General features: G+C 41.6%; 1 protein-coding gene across 1 annotated transcript in view; it reads right to left on the reverse strand.

Annotated features, from left to right (window-relative positions):
- Positions 1-1,870: 1,870 nt before the first annotated feature.
- LOC105467518 (unc-79 homolog, NALCN channel complex subunit) overlaps positions 1,871-20,741 on the reverse strand; it is a 279,040-nt gene continuing 260,169 nt past the window's right edge. Inside the window, exons 48-52 of the mRNA XM_011717155.3 lie at positions 19,832-20,018; positions 18,193-18,390; positions 15,716-15,793; positions 5,083-5,124; positions 1,871-3,045 (exon numbers count right to left, since the gene is read on the reverse strand). Of these exons, the coding sequence (XP_011715457.2) occupies positions 2,845-3,045; positions 5,083-5,124; positions 15,716-15,793; positions 18,193-18,390; positions 19,832-20,018 (706 nt within the window). The 3' untranslated portion in view covers positions 1,871-2,844. The remainder of the gene's footprint in view (positions 3,046-5,082; positions 5,125-15,715; positions 15,794-18,192; positions 18,391-19,831; positions 20,019-20,741) is intronic.

Genomic DNA, 20,741 nt, shown 5'->3' on the forward strand with positions numbered 1-20,741 from the left:
TTACCATGTGCTAGGTGTTGCCCTAAGCCCTTTTCTTGCATTTGTTCATCATCTCAACAATCCTCTGAGGTAGAACGTGTGTCATGGCCCCCATTTTACAGATGAGGAAACACTAATATGGAAATCCCAGTGCCACTGAGGTGGTAAGGAAAATATATCCACAGAAGGCCTGGCTCCAGCTCAGTGCCTTTCAGGAGCCTTTACAGAGGTCAGAGGTCAGCACACTTTTTCTGTAAAGGGCCAGATGGTCAATATTTTAGGTGTTCTGAGCCATACAGTCTCTATCGCAACTCTGCCTACCATTGTAGCACAAACTCAGCCCTACACAATATGCAAATGGCGAGTGTGACTATTTCTACAAAAACTTTGCAGAAACAGGCCGTGGGCTCTATCGGACCTGTGAGCTGAGGGTGCTGACTCCTGCCTTAGGTGGATGGGTTCTCCGCCTACTTATTAGTGCCAATCTTGCTAAACTTCCATAAGTCCCCTCTCTTCCTTTTTTCTTCTAAGTGCCTGAGCCCAACTTGTTGGAAGCTTTTTGTCCCCTCTCTCCCTTTTTTCCTTTGAAGTGCCTGAGCCTGACTCATTGGAGGGTGGACATAAGGTTGCAGAAGAAGATGAGGACACTGACAAGGGTGGGTGCAGCATAGGCTGGGGAAGCTCACTAGTTTCCATCAGCCAGTGAAGTGGCAGGGCGCCAGTAGGGACAGCATTTGGGTCAGTTTGGCAGGGAAAAGGGTCCTGGTTCTCAAGAGCAAGGAGAGAGATTTGCCTGGGAGTGACCAAGACTCTAGGCGAAGGAAACAGGTCCAGACCGTCGGAAGCATTAAATGGGGGCCCCAGTCAAGAGTGCCAGGTTAAGGGTTCGTCTGCCGCTTGGGGAAGATGCAAATACAAAGAAAAGTTCAGGCAGAAGTCCATTCAAAGAACCGGGCAAAGAAGAGGGAGTGGGAGAAGAAGATGTGGGTAACTTTGGACTTTGTCTACTGGTGGGATGGGACCACCAAGATCCTGGCTGCCTGGGGCAGGGTGGGCTCAGGACTAGCCAAGAGCCAGGCCTGCAGCTGAGCCCAGATGAGGATATCAGTAGAAACCCTCACAGGGGAAGCAGCCAGAGGCTCCTCCTCCTCCAGAAACCAACGCAAAAAAAGAGAATGTCACATGCAAAGCTCATGGTGCCTGTGGGGAGCTCAAGAAAGGCCTCTTACTTAACTGAATCCATTCATTGGATAGACATTAATTAAACATGTGCCGTGTGCCAAACCATGGGGAGACAGAGATAGCACATATGCTCAAAGCTGTCACTGTTTACAAGCGAGATAAAGAAACGCACAACTTGACTATAAGACAAAATGTTCACGGAAGCTCAGCCAAGCATGACTGTGACGGAGAAGAGTTCTGACCAGGGAGAGGCCTTTCAGAAGAGTCTGTTAGGCAGATACGAAGAATGGTCACTTTTGTACTCTCCACACGGAGCCTGAATGGTCCCCTGCAATTTGTATAAGGATGAAGATTTGAAGATCACTCTTTCTAGAACTCATATGAACAGTTAAACATCTGAGGGCTTGTTTTCCTTTGAGAAGCATTAAGACCGCAGAGCTCCCAGAAGACAAAGGAAGCCTCTTAATAACGAACATTAAAAAAAAAAAAAAAAAAAAAAAAAAAAGGTCTCGCCCTCAGAGTCCTTCCTAGAGGCGGACTTCAAACAAATTGTGTATTCCTCTCATCAAACGGCCTGAAAGAAAGCCTTTTTCTTCATAATTTCAGTTTCAAGAGAAGTTAGAAGCTGTAGAGCTTTAGAAGGAATGGTTGTCAGGAACTAAACTCTAGCTCTATAAACTAGTTTTAAAAAACCCCAGGCTCACAAAGATAATAAAAAATGCATTTAATAGCATGTCAATATACAGCTTAAATGTGTAGTAAGTCTTCTGTTAGTCAGTGCATTACAGGGATAAAGAGGAGGAATTTCATTTGGAATGCACAGTCCAATGCTAGGTATAGGGTGCGGAGAAATCTTGGTGCTCTGAAACTATTAAAATTCCATTTTATGAAACATCACTCCAGGTGCAGGGCGCTGTGCCAGTGCGGGACTCATCTGGTCCGGTGTGCAAGCTACAGTTTTCAATTAAATTGTATACAAGTATTAACAAAAGAATAAAATTTATTATTCACAAAACTAAAGTGGTTATCATAAAGCTTACAAGAGAGTACAGCCTAGAACTAATGAGTTGAAAAACTAGTTTTAAAAATAATAAAACTTACTGGACAGTTTTGGAAAATGATATTATAAAACAACGAAAACAATTGGCACAGTTTAACCACCTAATTTCTAAGTGCACTTTGTAATGTTCCTTGCAAGCTGCCACTTTTCCCAGGATAATGACAAAAAGCTTCAGTCAGGTGTCACTGGCTTATGGTGACGGTTTTTTTTATTGCATTGCCAAGAGTGGATTTTAAGAAAAAACACTACAAAGGTTTCAAAAACCCTATTTATTCTCTATCATCAAAAATAGCAACAGGGGGACTTATACAACTTTTCTGTGAGTACCCACCAGTCTATTTTTTTTTTCTTAAAAAAAATAGAAGTTAGTTAAAGAAAAATGATTTGGTTTTTAAAAAATAATGTAAGGAAACACTTAATCAGATAGCCCAAGGAGTCATCAGAAATATGTGTAGCAAGAAAGCTTCATTTTCGGCCCTCTCTGGCCTTTGCACATCTTTTACTAAACTAGAAAGAGAATGTACAGTACCAATATGTTCCCCAACCTGCTTGGATCAAATTGTTTGTTTTTAAACCCATTATTGCTAAACCAGAGTGTTGACACTGAGCGCCGAGGAGTCCACTCATAGAGGATAAAATTGAGAGGCTGCTTCCGAGGACTGGATCTCCACCTGGGCCATTTTGAACTGAGTGCACTGCAGCCACTTGCGGAGGGCTGCCAGGCCAGCACTGCTCTGGCCCGAGCCCGGCAGCGTCCTTAGGCTGTGGTGGTTCACGTGGTTCTGAATAGCCTGGAGGCGAAGCTGGAGTCCCGCAGATAAGTGCTGTCAAGAAAGGGCAAGAGGTTTTAGTTTATTTCTTTCTAGTGTTCCTGGGCAACCCAGGGAGCGTCAACCCAGGCGGCTTCTTGCAGGCAGAACTTAGGCTTGGCTCAAGGGTTATCTGGCCTGAAGAAGGCAAACTCTCAACTCTGGCAGTGCCCAGAGCAGGGGATCGCAGCGTGTTTTCTAGAGTCATCCTGGCCCAACCCATCAGAATAATGACATGCCCATCTTGACGGACTCACTGCAATGAAAACATAAAGCTGCCACACCAGTGCTGGGGTAACACATAAACTTGGCCCCAGGGAACTGTTTACGACAGGGACCTGGGTGTGGTGGAGAAGTGCCCGGGTTCTGCTGCCAGGCTCCCCGTGTTCAAAGCCTGGCTCCTCTATAGGCGACTTTGGGAACAAGGTTTATTGGTCTGTGTTTGGGTTTTCTCATGGGAAAAGGGGGGAGAGTTACACTTACTCAGGGGGTTTGTGTAGGACAAATGGGTTAAAAGAGTGCTCAGAACAGAACTTGGCACAGGAAGAAGCTAGGATAATAGCTTTTCTTCTTTCTCCAAGCTTCTTAGGGAGTTCTGTCGGCCTCCTCCTGGCCATCTGGGCAATGTAAAATCACCACAGATTGCCATAAAGCCGGGAAAGGGGTAAGAGAGGCAATTTAAAATGCTTCAAGCTGAGAGTGCAAGAAACTCTTTTCACAGAAAAAAAACTAGTATCAAGAGGCAGTTTTCAGCAGTGTCCATGCCCCCGATGGCCACCACAAATAGCACCAAGGCCATAATCGGGACTCAAAGGCTGTGGTCCTTGTTGACAGCCGTGCTTTTCTCTTATGGTGTCTGGGCACCCTGAGTTCATACCGCTTTCCTTCCATTAGCATGCCTCCTCAACTCAGAGAAGAAAGCCACAAAAAACTTTCCAGCTTTTCCTCCCGTCCCCACAACACTCTTAGTGCGACAGACAGGACCCGGTTTGGATGGAGCAGGCGGCAGGCTTTGCCATCTTAAGTCAAGCCCAGTAACTCTGTTTGCTAGTCATAGAGTATGTTTGCCCCTACAATGACAAAGCGCCACTCAAGGGGAAGCCTGGGGCTGGGAAATAGATTCGGTTGGAATCTCCTCTTCCAGGCTGTGGGGTCCTGACCAAGTCACTCCTACTTTCGGCCCTAAATTTCTTCATATATGAAATGAGGCAGTAGGTTCCTTGTAGCTCAATCCTTTTATTCAATGTTATCCTTTCATAACAGAATTCTTTCCATGATAGAAAATCAATTTTAGCAACCAGGACATATCATTGAATGTGTCTGGGTATCCTCCAAGGGGTCAGTATTCTATTCTTTTTTTTTTTTTTTTTGAGAGACAGGGTCTTGCTCTGTCTATATATACACGATCTTGTTATCTGCAAACAGTGACAGTTTATTTTTTTATTTCCAATTTACATTTCTTTGATTTCTTTTTTTAAAATAAAGACAGGGTCTCACTCTGTTGCCTAAGCTGGAGTGCAGTGGCAGGATCATAGCTCACTGCAGCCTCGAACTCCTGGGCTTCCAAGTGATCCTCCCACCTCAGCCTCCTAAGTAGCTAGAACCACAGATGCATGCCACCACACCCAGTTAAATTTTTATTCTTCGGTAGAGATGGGGTCTCACTATGTTGCCCAGGCTGGTCTCCAACTCCTGGCCTCAAGCAATCCTCCCACCCTGGCCTCTCAAAGTGCTGGGATTACAGACGGAAGCCACTGCACCCAGCCTTGGCCTGTACTCTCACAGTGGATTGAGGCTCGCTCAGACCCTAGGATGCTCCCCTCCATCTGCATGCTCAACAACCTCAAGCAGTAGGACAATGGCTCCTGCCGCCACCCCCTGCCTGCAGAGCCCTTACCTGGCCCACAGGTCTCCTGCATTATCAGCCCTCTAAGGCCAGGAACAGGTTGAATTCATCCTTCTCCATAGTAAATGGAGCATCAACAATCCCTAGGAATGTTATGTGTTCTCTGCAGGAAACCAAGCTTCCAATCAGCCCAGGGGGTGACTTACCTTGATATTTGACTGAATCATTGGCAACCACATAGGTATCAGCTGTATGGAGAAAGACAAAAGCTTCATTATTAGTGTTCTCTATTCTCCCACAAAGCTTCGCTTATTGCAAGGGAAAACAGGCCATACTGAATCCCTTTCACTTCGCACATGGATGTGGGCCCTGCGGCAGAGCTACCCGTTATCAGCACAATGCCTTTCTGAGGCCAAACCCTGCTGAGCCAGTGGCATTTGGAGGTTAATAAGCGCCCCATGAGTGCCTGAGATACACACTTTAGAGTAAATGACTGATTGTCTCCCGAAAGCTACTAAGCACAGGAAATTAAATGTGTATTTATTTAATTAAATCCTCACTTTCTTGAAATAGAATTTCCTCCACAGGATCTTTAGAACTGAGTGTCTGAGTGGAATGGCGACTCTATTTGCCTGTAGTCATTAGGAAAATATCTCTGGTCAGTGGTTGGAATGCTTCAGTGAGTGAGAAAGGCCACTCCGAGATGCCTGGCTACGATCTGGAAGGCGGAATACAGCGAGACGGAGCCGGGTGTCTGCAGGGTGTGGGAGCACACACAGCCAAGCAGCAAGTCCCTGGTGGGGAGCCCTGGCCCTCTGCTGCTTCTCTGACGGACCCTCAACCCCTCTGATGTGGTCCTTCCTGGGAGGAGGTCGCAGGGTGCCCTGGCCTGAGGACTTCCGGAAGCTGCTCCTTCTCTCTGCTTTGGTCCCTCCGCCATGTTTCAGTCCTTTAGAATCTAAGTAAATATTCATGGCCTGGTACATCCAGAAGTTGGAGACAGAATATGGCACTTCTCAAAGCGTGTTCCATGGAACTCTAATTTGGAGAACTTTCAAATGGTGGAAGGGGACTCCAATCCAATAGGTTTGGAAATGTTAGTTTCTTTATTTCAGTACTTCTTAGATCTTTAATACACCGATATGTATCATATCATTTCGAGCCATACACCTTCCAACTCTCCACTCAAATAAAGGAGTAGTGTTGTCATGGACTGAATTGTGTCCCACTAAAATCTATACTGAGGTCCTAATCTGCACTGCATCAGAATGTGACCTTATTTGGAAATGGGATTGTTGAATATGTAAATTAGTTAAGATGAGGTCATACTGGAGTAGGATGAGCCCCTAATCCAATATGACTGGTGTCCTTATAAAAAGGGGAGCTCAGACACATACACAGAAACACACAGAAAGCATGCTATGTGAAGATGAAGATGGGGACCTACAAGCCAAGGAACCCCAAAGACCCAGCAAACCACCAGAAGCTAGGAGAGAGATCTGGAACAAATTGTCTCTCCAATCCCTTAAAAGGAACCAAACTTGCCGACACCTTGATCTCAGTCTTCTGGTCTCCAGAACTTCCAGGGAATACATTTCTGTTGGTTGAACCACCCAGACTGTAATACCTTGGTAGTCCTGGGAAGCCAGTACAAGGGCATTCCAGGAAGCAGAGAGAAGGCATGGGCAAAGCTCACTGGTGGGAGTGTGCCGAGAGTCGGGGATGGGAGACAGGCACGTGATGCTGACATGTGAGGCTCTTAGAAAAGGGCCATGAAAAACAAGTTTAGAAAAGCACAGGCCAGCCCTTCACACCCTTAGCCCACCAGATGGCCCTAAATGCTAAATTAGGGAATCTGAATTTTATTCCAAATGCATTACAGCTTCTGAAGAGGGAATGCTCTATTCACCATGAGCAGGACTGTGCTCCAGAAAGATCACTGTGGCAGCAACCTGCAGATTACGGTGAAGAAGGAGGCAGGGAATGGAGGCAAGCGCCATTGTGGAGGTTGCCTCAATGGTCCAGAGAAGACCAGGGACAGTTTCTGGGGATGGGGAAGGATTCCGCCTGCAGAGACAAATCTTGAGGATCTGAGGATGAGTCTGCTCTTTGCTCTTTCAAGTGACGAAAAGGTCAAAGAAGAGGTAGAGGTTTCTAACCTGGGCAAACTGGGGGACAGTGATGTAATGAAAAAAAAATGAAAGAGGAAGGAGAGCTTTTTGGGATGGGGTACGGTATGTAAATGACCTCAGAGTTCAAAGTTAGTCATAGCCATAAGCTGCTGGTTTCATTGAATTTATCACATTTTCTTTAAAATGAACTTGGTGAAGTGACAAGCTGAATTTCTCTCCCTGTTTTTGATCCCAAGGCTAAATCTGGCTGTTGACTTTTAACATTCTGTTGGTGTATACAATTCGCTAATTTGACTTCCATTGTCACTTACTCCTAAACATTCCTAAACATAGTGTTTCTGTTGCAGCTAGCTAATACGTGGTCTCTAACATGAATACTGTGTTTAGAAATGGAGTATGGTGTGTATCAGAAAATGTCATGAGACTAAAGCTGAAAATATCAGAAAATGCCACCGTCTCCATGCCTCCCCCTGTCCCCCAACCCCCGTAACAAAACTGTGGGATTACAAAGGTGGGTACCAGATAAAGCTGTGCCCTCTCACCCTTACTAGGACTGGCTCCTCTAGGCATTCTGAATGGAAAAAAATATTTATCTAGTCTGTCTCCCCCTATAATTTCTGCACAGCAAAAAGCAAGCCCTGAAGGGTCCTGATGTTATAGACTTTGTTGATCTTTGACTATTTAATATGGAAGTGGGCCCATACGCCTCTTGATATTTGGGAAATACCCAAACTAACCTCCTGTTAAGAATCGTGAGGGACTTGGGAAGAGGAGGGTCAGGGAGTACTGAGTACCCTGTCCCTGGGTGGATACCTTTCCCAGTGCTGCCACTGGGGCTAAGGATCTGTGTGAAGCAAGCAAAAGGAACAGTGATGTTGGTCTAAAAGGGATTTTATTATTTCCCCATTGATGTAATCTATGACCATGTGATTCTAAAATACACCTGCAAGGGACCTTCAGGTTTGTGATTTGCAAATCACGTGACTAAAGGCATCCAGTTAAAGCTCATCGTTATTGATGACATTGTATAACCCAGCCATCATCCTATTTCAGGAATGTTAATTTGACTTATTGAATAACTTTCATTTTCAGTCTCTTTTGCTAGTGGCTGCTACAAATCTGTGAGTAAGAATTCGATGTAATTTATTTTGGGCTCTGCAATGTTATAATGGAGTAAAGTTGGTTGGGTTCCCCCCCGGTTTCAGAAACAATATCCTGAAAACTGAAGGACATTTAAAAAATAGGTTTTCACAAAAATAAAAGTGATACCCTTCCTCTTGTCTTGGTTCATGCTACAGAACAAACGGAAGACTTCCTGCCTGGTCGGACTGTACTCATTTCAATCCTGCTTATTCCAGCCCTCAAAATTACAGCTGCTGATGAAGCTTTCTCATTCAGCCAAGATGGAGTAACAAAGACCAGATTTACCCTCCCGCCTGGAACAACTAAAAATCCAGACAGACTACAAAAAACAATGTCTTTCAGGTATTAAGCATCGAGAAATGCAGGACAGAGATCACTGAGGGAAAGGAAACAAACCAGGTGAGCCCTGCAGGTATTCCAGCTCACTGCCTAGAGAGAGTTTTCAGGCAGTAGCACTAGGAGCAGGAATGCAGGTGGAGCCTGGTAGTCTTCCTGAATGAGGAGATGTAGCCAAGAGCCCTGGGAGGTCAGAGTGACTACAGTTTGCAAGGTAGAGTACTGGACAGGAGAGATCTACAGAGAGAGAGACAACTCCAAAGATCTGCAAGGGGATCCCCTGAGTCTTCAGCTGAGTGTTGGCCAGTACATGCAAGTTATAAAAATTATCCAACACTGGAGGAAAAAACAACCCAAAAATATTAGAAGGAAAAAATCCCCTGGTGATTACATAGGGCCAAGAATATTTTGTGTTCCTATTAGTCAGAGTGGAAAAATCTTGTAACTCATAGAACATCACGAGAGTACTGATGAGTATAGTGGTACACAGCAGCACCGGTGAAGAACTACGTGCCCTACAAAAATTGCTGCTCTGATCAACACCTAACAAAGCTTAAATGTTAGCTTCAGAAGGACAAAAATATTTGTAAGGTATGTAACTATGTCACAGAATAGAGCTTAAGAATTTTTATATGAATACAAAAATACCCATCACCCAAGAAAGTCAAATTTGCAATGTCAATAATAAAAAATTACCAGGCATGCTAAGAAGCAACAACAAAAATTACGACACATGAATGAGGAGAAAAATCTGTCAACAGAAAATAAAACAAAAATGACACAGATAACAGAACTAGTAGACAAGGACATTAAAACAGTTATAATAACTATATTCAATATGGTCAAGAAGGTAGAAGAAAGATTGAACATGTTGAGTAGGGGCACTGAACAAAATATTTGAAGAAACAATGGTTGATACTTCTCCAAATCTAATGAAAACTATAAATTCAAAGATCCAAGAAGCTCACCAAACCCAAGCACCAGAAATACGAAGAAAACTCTACCAAGGCATAGCATCATCAAATTGCTTAAACATAGTGGCAAAGACAAAATCTTCAAAGCAGCCAGAGGAAAAAAAGACATATCACATACAGACAAAAAAAAAAAAAAAAAAAAATGAATGACAGATTTCTTGTTGGAAACAATACAAGCAGAAAGACCATGGAGGAGCAGTATCTTTAAAGTATTGGAAAAAAAAAAAAACAAAACTCTGAAACTGTCCATCTAGAATTCAATACCCAGTGAAATTTTATTTCAAAAATGAAAGCAAAATAAAGCTTCTGAGACATACAAAACCTAAAACAATTAATCACCAGTTGACCTGCACAGAAGACTTTACAGAAAATCCTTTGGGCAGAGAAGGAAAGATGAAAGATGAATGTTTAGATCTATGGTATGAAGTGAAGAGCACTAAAATGGTAAATATAAATATGGCAATAATAGCAAATATAAATGAATATAAAACTTGTTTAAAATCTCCTTAAGAGATAATCAACTGTTTAAAGCAAAAATAATAATGTATGATTTGCTTTATAAAATATATAGAAGTAAAATGTATGACAATAATAGCATGAAGTCAGGAGGTGGGAAATGGAGGTATGTTATTGTTCAGTTCCTATACAATACATGAGGTGGTATAATATTCCTTGAAGGCATACTGTGATTAGTTAAAAATATATACTATAAACTCTAAATCAACCACTAACACAACAACAAAGACATATAGCTAATAAGATAATTAAAAAACACACTTCCAAATAACTATGGGTCATAAAAGAAGCCAAACTGAAATTAACAGTTTGATCTGAATGGAAATGAGAATCTATCAAAATCTGGGGGAAAGCAGCTAAAACAGTATTGAAAGGAAATTTAGAGCACTAAATGCTGATGTCTGAAAAGAAGAAAGTTCTCAAGTTAATTATCTTGGTTGCCATCTCAGTTTATCTTAATTATACAAAAAAAAAGGAAATTATATCCAAAATTTAATCATAAAAACCTTAATCCAAAAGAAGGCACAAAAGAGAGGACAGGAGACAAAGAACAGATGTGAAATATAGAAAACAAGCAGTAAGATAATAGATTTAAATCCAACAATATCACGAAACACATTAAATGAAAATGATCTAAAAACGTCAATCAAAAGGAAGAGACTGTCAGATGGGATTTTTTTTAAAGCAACACTCAACTTTATGCTGCTTATAAGAAATGCAGTTTAAATACAAAGACATAGATAGGATAAAAGTAAAAGGATGAAAAAAATATGTACCATCCGACCATTAGTCAAAAGAAAGCTGGACTATTTTATTAATAAATATTACCAAAGAAAGATGGGTAATATTTATTAATTTGATATAGCAAAAGTCAACACTGTTCAAGTGCAGTGGTGCAATAATGCACATATGGTAAATGGTACATATTTAAAACGCCCAGTTTGATAAGTCTTGACTTACATTATACCATGCACCACAATCAAGATAATGAACATATCCATCACCTCCAAGTTTTTTCAGCCTGGGCACGGTGGCTCATGTCTGTCATCCCAGCACTTTCGGAGGCCGAGGTGGGCAGATCCCTTGAGGTCAGGAGTTCAAGACCAGCCTGGCCAACATGGTGAAACCCTGTCTCTACTAAAAATACAAAAATTAGGCCGGGCGCGGTGGCTCAAGCCTGTAATCCCAGCACTTTGGGAGGCCGAGATGGGCGGATCATGAGGTCAGGAGATCAAGACCACCCTGGCTAACACGGTGAAACCCCGTCTCTACTAAAAAATACAAAAAACTAGCCGGGCGAGGTGGCGGGCGCCTGTAGTCCCAGCTACTCAGGAGGCTGAGGCAGGAGAATGGCGTAAACCCCGGAGGTGGAGCTTGCAGTGAGCTGAGATCCGGCCACTGCACTCCAGCCTGGGTGGCAGAGCGAGACTCCATCTCAAAAACAACAACAACAAAAAATAAATAAATAAATAAAAATACAAAAATTAGCTGGGCATGGTGACAGGTGCCTGTGGTCCCAGCTACTCAGGAGACTGAAGCACGAGAATTGCTTGAACCTGGGAGGCGTAGGTTGTGGCGAGCCAAGATTGCACCACTGCACTCCAGCCTGGGTGATAAAGCGAGACTCCATCTCACAAAAAAAAAAAAACACTAAACTAAACTAAAAATATTACCAAAGATGAAGAGAGATATTTTATAATTTCAATTCATTAGGAAAATATAGCAATCCTAAACATTTATAAGCCTAATCACAGAGCTTCATAATACATTAAGCAAAAATAAATCCACATTGAGAGATATTTCAATATCCCTTTCTCAATAATTGATAGAATAAGTTAACAGACATAACAAGAAGGACATAGAAGACTTGAGCAATACAATCAACAAGTTTGAACTAACTTACTTAGGAAACTCCAAGCGACAACAGCAGAAGACACATTCTTTTCTAGTGCACAGAGAGCATTTACTAAGATACACAATATTCTGGGCCATAAAGCAAGTCTCAATAATTTAAAATGAGTCAAATTATATAAAGTATATTCTGTGATACATTAGAATTACAAATCCATAACAGAAAATTCTCTGGAAATCTTTAAATATTTGGAAGTAAAACAATATGGTTCTAAATAATCAATGCCAGAAAGAAAGCAAAAGAGAAGTTAGAAAGTATTTTGAATTGAATAAAAATGAGAACACAACATGCCAAATTGTAGGATGTAGCTAAACCAGTGCTTAGAGGAAAATTTATAGCAGTAATCATTTATATTAGAAAAGAAAAGTCTCAAATCATTGTGTTCCACCTCAGCCTCCCAAGTAGCTAGAACTACAGGCATGTGCTGCCATATCCAGCTAATTAAAACAATTTTTTTTGCAGGGTAGAGACAGGGTCTCAATATGCTGCCAGGCTGTCCAGGCTTGTCTTGAACTCCTGGTCCCAAGCAATTCTCCCTCCTTGGCCTTCCAAAGCACTGGGATTACAGGCATGAGCCACTGTGTCCAGCCCCTAACAACCTTTTTGTAGAAATTGACAAACCAATTTAAAAATTTATCTTGAACTGCAAAGGACCTAGAATAGCCAAACAACTTTGAAAAAGATGAATGAATTTAGAAGGCTGACACTACCTGATTTCAAGGAATATTATAAAGCTGTAGTAATGCAGACAGTGTGTTATAAAAATAGACAGAGATCTGACCGGGCATGGTGGCTCATGTCTGTAATCTCAGCACTTTGGGGGGCCAGGGTCGGCAGATCACCTGAGGTCAGGAGATCGAGACCAGCCTGGCCAACATGGTGACACACCATCTCTATTAAAAATACAAAAATTAGCCGGGCATGGTGGCGGGTGTCTGTAATCCCAGCTATTCAGGAGGCTGAGGCAGGAGAATCACTTGGACCTGGGAGGCGGAGGTTGCAGTGAGCCGATATTGCGCCACTACACTCCAGCCTGGGTGACAAAGTGAGACTCTGTCTCAGGAAAAAAACATAAAAATAAAAATAAAAAAAATAGAGATCAGTGGGACAGAATCAAGAAGCCAGAATTAGAATTGTATAGTTATTTGATTTTTGACAAAAGTGCAAAGGCAATGTGATGGAGAAAGTATAGTATTTTTAACAATGATGCTGGAATAACTAACTGTCCATATACATAAAAGGTACCTCAAGCCATATCTCACACCGCATACAAGAGTTAACTCAAAATAGATCACAGACTTAAACTAACGCCCAAGTGAAAACATAGATAAAGCTTAGAATAAAACACAAATAAAACTTTTTATTATTTTTGGGCTAGGCAAAGATTTTAAAAAATACAACATCAAAATCATGATTCATAAAATAAAAAAATTGGTAAATGGTACTTCATCAAAATTAAGAATTCCAAAGACAAACCACAGAGAAAAATCTTTGCAAATCACATAACTGATAAAGAACTTGTATCTCAAATTTCAGTAATCAGGAAAAAACCCAATCCAATAAAAAATGGGCAAATAATTTTAACAGACACTTCACCAAGCAGACATATGGACAGCAAATAAGTACATGAAAAGAGGCTAATGTCATTAGCAAACAGGAGAATGCTATTTAAAACCACAACAAAATACCAGTACACAACTCTTAGAATAATTAATATTAAAGATTGACTATGCCAAGTGTTGACAAAGATGTGGAGGAACTGGGACTACTCATATACTGGATGTAACAGGGCACAATAGCTTTGGAAAATGGTTTGGAAAACAATTTTGTTAAAGGTAAATATACAGCTGTCACATGGCCCAGACATTGTATTCCTAGGTATTTGCCCAACATACATGAAAGCATATATGTACACAAAGACATCTTCACGAATCTTCATAGCAGATTTATTTGTGAAAGCCCCAAACTGGAAACCCCCTAGATGTCAACTGACAAATGAATAAGCAAAATGTGGTATATTCGTACAATGGACTACTATTCTGAAATAAAAGTAATGGTCCACTGATACATGCAATAACATGGATTAATCTCAATTATTACAAGTGAAAGAAGGCAAAAAAAGGTATATACTGTATGAATCCACTTAAAGAAAATTCTAGAAAGTGCAAACTGATCTATAGTGACAGAAAGCAGGTCAGTAGTTGTCTGGGGACAAGGAGACGAGTAACCTAACCAAAGGATTATAAAGGGGTATGAAAAAATTTCGGGTTTTTTTTTTTTTTTTTTTTGAGACAAAGTCTCATCCTGTTGCCCAGGCTGGAGTGTAGTGGCAAAATCTAGGCTCACTGCAACCTCCACCTCCCGGATTCAAGCGATTCTCCTGACTCAGCCTCCCACGTAGCTGGGATTACAGGTGTGTGCCACCATGCCTGCCTGATGTTGGTATTTTTAGTAGAGACGGCGTTTCACCATGTTGGCCAGGCTGGTCTTGAACTCCTGACCTCAAGTGATCTGCCCACCTCAGCCTCCCAACGTGTTGGGATTACAGGCATAAGCCACCACACCTGGCTTGAAAAAGTTTTGGAGGTGATGGATATGTTCATTGTCTTGATCATAGTGCATGGCATAATGTAAGTCAAGACTTATCAAACAGAACATTTTAAATATGTACCATTTGCCATATGTATATTATTGCACCACTGCACTCCAACAGTGTTGACTTTTGCTATTAGCAAGCTAGATATCATATATCTAGCCCATTTGAACCAATGATCTTGTTCTCTTCTGGTAACAGTCAAGCTTTCCCCGGAAATGGGCTGCTTTTCTTCAGCATAGTGTGAGTGAATGTGACAAATGTTCTTTGTTGACGAGTGGAGTTAACCAAGGAATGAAACAGCAAGTTATAAGGTTCCCACTAGTGGGTGATGATGGTGGGTGGTGACGGTGGCCAACATAATAGAATATAGAGGTGATGCCCACTAGTGGGTGATGATGGTGGGTGGTGACGGTGGCCAACATAATGGAATATAGAGGTGAAAGATAAAGAAATACAAGAAGAGATACAAGGAGAGGAAGAAGGATCAGAGAGACAAAGAGGTGGAACAATAGGAAGGAAAGGAAAAAGAGGGGAGACAGAAAGATAAACGGAATAGGAAACCAAGTTCTCTACTCTTTCGTTTTTGTATCACACTAGTCTGTTTCTGATGAGAGGGGGGTACCGAGGGAGGGTAGATGACAAATGCTTGAATTACTTTTATACACCATATAATGATTTAAAATAATATTATTGGAAACTAAATTAATTTGTCTTAGAGAAAACACCAGATACCATGCCAAACAATTACAGACTATTTTCCTTGGTTTTCCGGATATCTTTTGCAAGGTAAGGTGATTTATATTAGAATAGGGTAATTTTCACATCAATGTTCCCCAGTAATACTTTCAGCACTTGTGTTACCTTTTTTTTTCTTTCTTTTTTTTTTTTTGGTAGAGACAAGGTCTCACCATATTGCCCAGGCTGGTCTCAAACTTCTAGGCTCAAGCAATCCTCCTGCCTCAGCCTCCCAAAATGCTGGGACTATGGGCATGAGCCACCATGCCTGGCCTAGTCTGATATATTTAACCCAGCTGAAGTTGGTCACAGTGGTAGACCAAGAGCAAAATTCATGCAATAACCATTTGGTAAAGGGTTGTTATAGGAGCCTGAATTCTCCAGCCCCAACTCTGAATGTTAAAACTAATTCTCTTCAGAAAGTACCTTCAACATAAATCCACATTTGTTTTTAGCAGTAAGAAATGGTCTGTAAGAATCATAAGGTTTTCCTACCTTGACAAAAATGGTCGAATTGCATTCCTGCAATGCCTCCATTAAACTAATCACATGGAGACACACCATTTCTACCATCTGAAACAACAAACATGAAAGTTAATTCCATTCCCAGTGATATGGAAACCTTGCAAACTAGTCTGCAGCCGCAGAAGACCTATGATGTCCTGTGCCCACGAGGTCTTTCTGCGTAATGACCATAGGAGACCACTGGCAGTGGTGTTCATTCACCTCTGAAACTTCAAGCCAGAAAAAGATTTTTAAAAAGCTCCAGAGGCTTGGTAATTGTCATGCCTCCCTCATTCAACTCAGGGCTGCCAATGGAATTCAGGCATTAATCTCACTAATCTGCACTGCACTGACTCACACCAGGGAATACATGGCTTCTGTTTCCTTCATTTCTAACTATGGAGCTCTTTGGATGTAAGAGTTGTGTATCACGCTAGTCTGTTTTGAGAGGAGGGTACCCAGGGAGAGGAGATAACAAATGCTTGAATTACTTTTATACACCATGTAATGATTTAAAATAATATTATTTGAAACTAAACTAACGTGTCTTGGAGAAAGCACCAGATACAAAGTCAGACAATTACAGACTATTTTCCTTGGTTTTCTGGATATCTTTTGCAAGGTAAGGGGATTTATATTAGAATAGGGTAATTTTCACATCAATGTTTCCCAGTAATATTTTGATCCTTTCTCAATCTTGAGCCTTTCTACACAGTGTCTTCATCAGCAATAACTGTTCAATTTACTGCAGATCTGCTTCCCAGGCTTTATTCTCCGTGGGACAAGGTAGCCGTGCTTACGACAGTTCAAAGACAGTAGAGGCGAAGTCCCTCATCAGAAATTCCTACAGCTGGATTTTAAATATTCCAGGGAGATTTTTACCAGACTGGCTTATATATGGTTTAACAAAATTTTCAGAATGAATTTAATTCAAATTCTTTTGTAATATCATTTGCATAAAATTCATGTACAACAAATTCATTTGTAACATTTAAATATGGAGAGTGATTTGGAGGAGAGGTATTTCTTGGTATCAAAAAAACTAATGATAGAAGGAACATTTTTAATCTCTAGCTTAAGTTTAAGGCCTCAGTTTTGTTGTCCGTGAAATAACAGAAGAGAATGTTTGATCTCCAAATTCTTCATTAGTCCTAGAATCTGTGATCCAATAAATGTAATTATTTTCCATAACAGTCAGAACTATTCAAATGCTACGATTTTCACATAAACTTCCTTTAAATTGAACTAAGACATCTCTCCACACATAGAATGCCTGTATCATTTGCATCTCTAAAGAACAAAGTGCTTCACTAAAGGAAATATACAATCCCCTTTCTAATTAAGAACCAAAAGAAAATACTTCTTAGACTATTATTCAATCAATTAAAAAAACATTTCCTGAATGCCTTTTGTGGGCAGTGTAGAGTTGGGTTTCAGGGCACACTGGAATCATCATTATGGTGTCCCTCCAGGTCCCCTGCTCCTAACAAACAAGAACTCTACTGATGGTGTCCCCATAATCAAGACACTGGCTGCAGCTTTCCCAGCTGAGAGTCCTCCTCCAATACACAGTCAGAACCAAAGGACTCCCTTGTAAATTCCTTCCATATATCCTCCAACCTTGACTCCAGGATGAATACTCCACACTGGTTCAATGAAGTGGGCTTAGGCTAGCCATACCCCAGACATTTTCCAATGAGCTCTGGAACAGCCCCTCTCTTGGTAAGCCATCTACATTCAATAGTACTGGATTTGAAGATTGGGAGCATAGGTCCTTATAAAGCAACTTGAAAAGGTGAGGCTCCTTTCAGGCTTTGAGCCCGGAGTGGAATGAACACCTGTAGTCAGTCTACTCTTAAACAACCACAAATAGATGACCTAATTGGCTAAGGTTTTTCCAAATTGCTTTGAAATCCTCAAATAATATGAATCTCACTCCTAACCCTCTGACATTATAGCAGCAAACAACCCTTCAAGGTAGAAATTTCATACAACATACATTTGATGTTAGGCAGAAAAAATAAAAATTGTTAATATTAATAACTGTACTTGTTTGCTTTTTTATATTTATATATCAATATAAAAGTTTTGAGATACATATACATTGTGGAATGGCTAAATCAAGCTATTTAACATGTGCATTGCCTTACATACTTATTTTTTGTGGTGAGAACATTTGAAATCTCTTCATAGCAATTTTCAAGTATAGAATATATTGTTGTTAACTGTAGTCACCACGGTGTACAATAGATGTCTTGAACTATTGTTTGTTTTGTTTTTAATCAAAATGCTTATTTTTAATCAAAATGCTTATGCAAGCAGAACATCCAGCTTATAAGGTAACAAATCCCTGATCCATTTATATAATCTTACAACTGAGATCTGTGAAAACAGGGAGTGTGAGGATTAGGAGTGGTGTGGACACTTTGAGATTCCATCTCAGAAGGGAAACTTGTCGGTGAACTCACCACTTTGTTATGGGCCATTAGCTGAAGGATGCTGGGTGTCACCCTACTCCAAAATTCTAGTGCTGTCAGTATCGCTGTGAAGCTGAATTCATTCTGATTTTGGAGATTTGTAGCGACGGCACTTTGCTCGCAATACACTGTCCAGAGCTGAGCAAAGATGAACGCGTGGAAGAGGGAGCACATGTGCAGCACGGAGGTCTGAAAAGGAAGAAGACGGCATCGGTGCATTGCATCTCAGCAGGCTGTGACCCTCCATGGAGCCCTCCCCGCATGGCTTTGGTCTTACCAGGGAGCACAGTCAAAGCACAAAGGCATTATCTCAGAGTTACAAAGTCGTGATTCATCACCTTAAAACAATCTGCTCTGCTCTCTTCTCCACCAGTGGGAGTGTGCTCAGAGAATAAAGCACATTTTTGAAGAGAAGGCACCTTAATTTGCTGAAGAAATCTACCCACCCCCTTGCCCTTTAACGAAACTGACATTCCCATCCCAAAACTAGATTAGGGAGAACAATCATTCTGCCATGTTAGGATGTTTCCTCATCTGTAAAATGGGAATAATAGTAGCCTCTTCAAAGCATGGGAGTAAAGGAGGTGATATATGTGAACACCCTGCCCAGAAGTTCTTAATCATAGCAGCAGCAGCAGAGTTCCTCCTCTTAGCGGAGAGCACGTGCCGGGAGAGCACCTACAACACGCCAGACACTGCGCCAAAGGCTTTTCCTAGATCACCTCCATCGCTCTCCAACTATCCCCTCGTCTATTTCACAGGTGAAAATCTGAATATCAGACAGGTTAGATACTTGTCAAGCTCATAAAATCACAAGTACCATAATTAGGAACCAAACCCGGATCTCAGTTGAAATATTAGGAATCGACTGCCTAATTCCTTTTGCGAACATCATTTGGATCACTGGGATGGGTGTGCCATTTTATCACATCATCAGCTTGCCCTGTCCCAAACCCGAGCTGTCCCCAAGGCCACTGTGACCTCCCAGAACTTGCCGAAGCTCTGTGAAGGTCCCCTGGCTCCTCGGAGCTGGTTAGTACCAATGTGTCTGGCTCGCCTGGACAGGTTCATGACTGGTGCCTGCCTTGGGTTTACTTTCTTCCCTTTAGCACATCATCTGTCTCTGCAATTTACAAAGTCCCCCTGCATAGGTCATGCCAATGTGTGCTTTAGTGAGTTTCCAACTGGCCTTCTTGTTTTCATTTTGTATTTTCCTGTATCTCCAGAGATTTCAGTTGAAAAGACAGTACATGAAGAATTAGATAGAGAATAAATTTTCCTCCATTTTGTCTCTGGTTTTAAAAGCTGATCACAGAATTTTGATTATATTTCTAGCCTTTTATTTCTCTTCATTATTTTGAGACAGAAATGCCTGGGAAGCCAACTCTTGCTTGCCTCCATGATTTATCTTCATAAAAGTAAGTCTAAAAACAATTTGGGGGCAGGGGGAGAGACAGTCTGGGAATCTAAACAACTTTAAATAAGACATTAGCACAGAGTTGTGTTTCTAATATCCACAGGAGGGCAAGTGATAAGATGCATTTTCTTCTCAGAAGAAACATAATTGGTTGATAAGGTTTCCATTAGCAATTGCGATGCATTCGGTCTTAATCTTGCAGAAATCACTTACCTTTGATTGCTCTGGAAATCCAATCAGGATAACAATAAGATGGTCTGCAATGTGGGAGCCTGCATCCAGAGGAATGGGCAGGCAGGGAGAGGAGGCATTTGGGCACACTGCATTGTGAGTGAGGGAACCCAGCAGAAGCCAGGACAACAGTCGGATGTGGGAGACACACTCGATGAATTCTTTAGGTCTGTTAGAGAAGAAGGAGTGTTAAAGATGATTTTATGTTTTCTGTTTCATTGGCTGCATAACAAATGCTTATTGGAGGAAGGGATAGAAAGTGTGGTCTTGCAGGCAATCACATAAAACAAAATGCCAAGGCAACTGAGTGTCAACAAAATGATGTATCTGTTTTTCTTGTTTTCCACTCTAATCCTGGATCTCAGCTTCTTGAGAAAAGAACAGCCTTTGGTGACACAGGATTACACAGCATTCTTCCACAAGCCTGGCTGCCTCTCTGACTAGCTTCCCTTTCTAAACTCTTTCCACTCCTGCTGTAGAAATTTATTCTGTGGTGGGCCGGACACGGTGGCTCATACCTATAATCCCAGCACTTTGGGAGGCCAAGGCAGGTGGATCACCTTAGGTCAGGAGTTTGAGACCAGCCTGGCCAACATGGCAAAACCCCGTCTCTACTAAAAATACAAAAATTAACCAGGCATGGTGGTGCGTGCCTGTAATTACAGCTACTAGGGGGGCTGAGGCAAAAGGATCGCTTAAAGCCATGAGCAGAGGTTGCAGTTAGCTGAGATAGCACCACTACACTCCAGCCTGGGCAACAGAGCAAGGTTCCGTCTCAAAAAAAAAAAAGAAAAGAAATTTCTTCTCTGGTATCCCCCGTAGAGGGGAGGAAGGAGATGAGGAGATATAACACAGCTGCCCATTTTCCTGCTCCCCCGTGATCTTCTCCTCC

This window comes from Macaca nemestrina, chromosome 7, assembly GCF_043159975.1.
Source record: "Macaca nemestrina isolate mMacNem1 chromosome 7, mMacNem.hap1, whole genome shotgun sequence".
Taxonomy (NCBI): Eukaryota; Metazoa; Chordata; class Mammalia; order Primates; family Cercopithecidae; genus Macaca; species Macaca nemestrina.